General features: G+C 55.1%; 1 protein-coding gene across 1 annotated transcript in view; it reads right to left on the bottom strand.

Annotated features, from left to right (window-relative positions):
* The window catches only part of MCRS1 (microspherule protein 1), a 6,701-nt gene that overhangs the window by 2,070 nt on the left and 2,533 nt on the right, over positions 1–2,098 (bottom strand). The window contains exons 5-8 of the mRNA XM_031065575.1: positions 2,032–2,096; positions 1,335–1,417; positions 745–832; positions 5–88 (exon numbers count right to left, since the gene is read on the bottom strand). Coding sequence (XP_030921435.1) covers positions 5–88; positions 745–832; positions 1,335–1,417; positions 2,032–2,096 — 320 coding nt within the window. The remainder of the gene's footprint in view (positions 1–4; positions 89–744; positions 833–1,334; positions 1,418–2,031; positions 2,097–2,098) is intronic.

Below are 2,098 nucleotides of genomic sequence, written 5' to 3'. Positions count from 1 at the left end.
CCCGGCACGGGGCGGCCGTCGATGAAGATCGGCCGCCGGCCCTCGTTGGCGATGAAGAATTCCCCGTTGTTCTTCAGCTTGATCACCCCTGGAAATTTGGGGAAATTCGGGAATTTCGGGCGATTTCCGGGAATTCCCCAAAAATTCCAAAGGGTTCTCGACCACCCCTGAGGGTTTTGGGGGGGGGGTTAAAGGGGTGGGGAAGGGGTTGGTGGAGAAAGGGAAGAGCTTTGATAGAAATGCCCCAAAAATCACCCCAAAAATCCCTCAGGGCATCTCAAAAACCCCAAAACCCCGTGGGAGATGCCAAAAAACCCCATCAAAATCCCCCCCAAAAAAACCCCAAATCCTCCCCCCAAAAAACTCCAAATCTGCCCCCCCAGATCACCCTGGGATCCCTTCAAAAACCCCATTAAACCCCCCCAAAAACCCCAAAACAACCACCCAGAAACCCCCAAAAAACCCTGGATATTTGTCCCAAAATATCCCCAAACCCATAGGGGACCTCAAAACCCACCCAAAAAAAAACCCCAAAACCCCAAATCCCCCCTAAAAAAACCCCCAATCCCCCCACCCTGAGACCACTCCAAAAACCTCAGCAACTCCCCCTAAAACCCCATAAAAACCCCCAAAAAAACCCCAAAAACTCCCCAAAATCCTTGTGAAGACACCCCTAAACCTCTGGAGACCCCAAAAAAACCCAAAAAAAACCCCAAAAAAACCCCAAAAAACCCCCAAACCCACCCTGCTTGCGGGAGATCTTCCAGGCCGGGCCCTCCAGAGCCAGGTCCACGTCGATCTGGTTGTCCTTGGTGGCTCTGCCCAGGGTGATCTGGGGGGATTTGGGGTTTTTGGGGGGGATTTGGGGTTTTTGGGGGATTTGGGGTTTTTGGGGGTTTTTGGGGAGGTCCTCACAGGGAGTTTGGGGAGTTTTTTGGGGTTTTTGGGGGGGTTTTGTGGGGTTTTTGTGGGGAGTTGCTGAGGTTTTTGGAGGGATCTTGGGGTGATCTGGGAGGGTTTGGGGTTTTTTGGGGGGGATTTGGGGTTTTTTGGAGTTTTTGGGGATGTTTTTGGGGTGGTTTTGGGTATTTTGGGATGGTTTTGGGGTGGTTTTGGGGATGTTTTTGGGGTATTTTTAGGGTGCTTTTTGGGGTGTTTTGGGGGTGGTTTTGGGGATGTTTTTGGGGTCGTTTTGGAGGATGTTTTGGGGATATTTTCAGGCTGTTTTGGAGGTTTTGGGGTGTTTTTGGGATTTTGGGATGTTTTTGGGGTGGTTTTGGGGATGTTTTTGGGGTGGTTTTGGGGGGGTTTGTAGGGTGTTTTTGGGGTCTGACCTCGCGGGAGCGCATCAGGTACCGAACCATCCGACCCCGCAGCACGGCCAGAGTCTGACTGTCGAAATCCGGGGAGCTCATCCCTGGGGACAGAGGGACAGAGGGACAGCGATGGGACAGACGGACAATGGGGACAATGGGGAGCAGCACCAGAGTCTCAATGTCAAAATCTGGGGAGCTCAGCCCTGGGGACAGAGGGACAGAGGGACAGCGATGGGACAGACGGACAATGGGGACAATGATGGGACAGATGGACAATGGGGAGCAGCACCAGAGTCTCAATGTCAAAATCTGGGGAGCTCAGCCCTGGGGACAGAGGGACAGAGGGACAGCGATGGGACAGACGGACAATGGGGACACTCAGGGGACAGACAGACAACGGGGACAGAGAGGGGACAGAGGGATGGACACAGGGATGGACAGACGGACACAGGGATAGACGTGGGGACGGACAAACAGCCAGAACCCCAAGGATCAACAGACGGACACAGGGACGGACCCAGGGATGGACAGGCAGACCCAGGGATGGACAGAAGGACCCAGGGACAGACAGACGGACCCAGGGATGGACAGCCGGACGCTTGGCCAGACCCAAGGATGAGCAAGGATGGACCCAGGGATGGACACAAGGACAGACAGACCCAGGGATGGACAGGCGGACGGACAGACGGACGGACGGACAGACGGCCGTGCCCACCTGTGATGGAATCCACCAGCACCTGCCAGCGGTGCAGCTCCTGCTCCCGCCGCCGGATCTCCCGCCT

The sequence above is a fragment of the Geospiza fortis genome, unplaced genomic scaffold, assembly GCF_000277835.1.
Source record: "Geospiza fortis unplaced genomic scaffold, GeoFor_1.0 scaffold647, whole genome shotgun sequence".
NCBI classification, from domain to species: Eukaryota; Metazoa; Chordata; class Aves; order Passeriformes; family Thraupidae; genus Geospiza; species Geospiza fortis.
The sequence above is the reverse complement of the archived record's forward strand: the minus strand, read 5'-3'. Positions and strand labels throughout refer to the sequence as shown.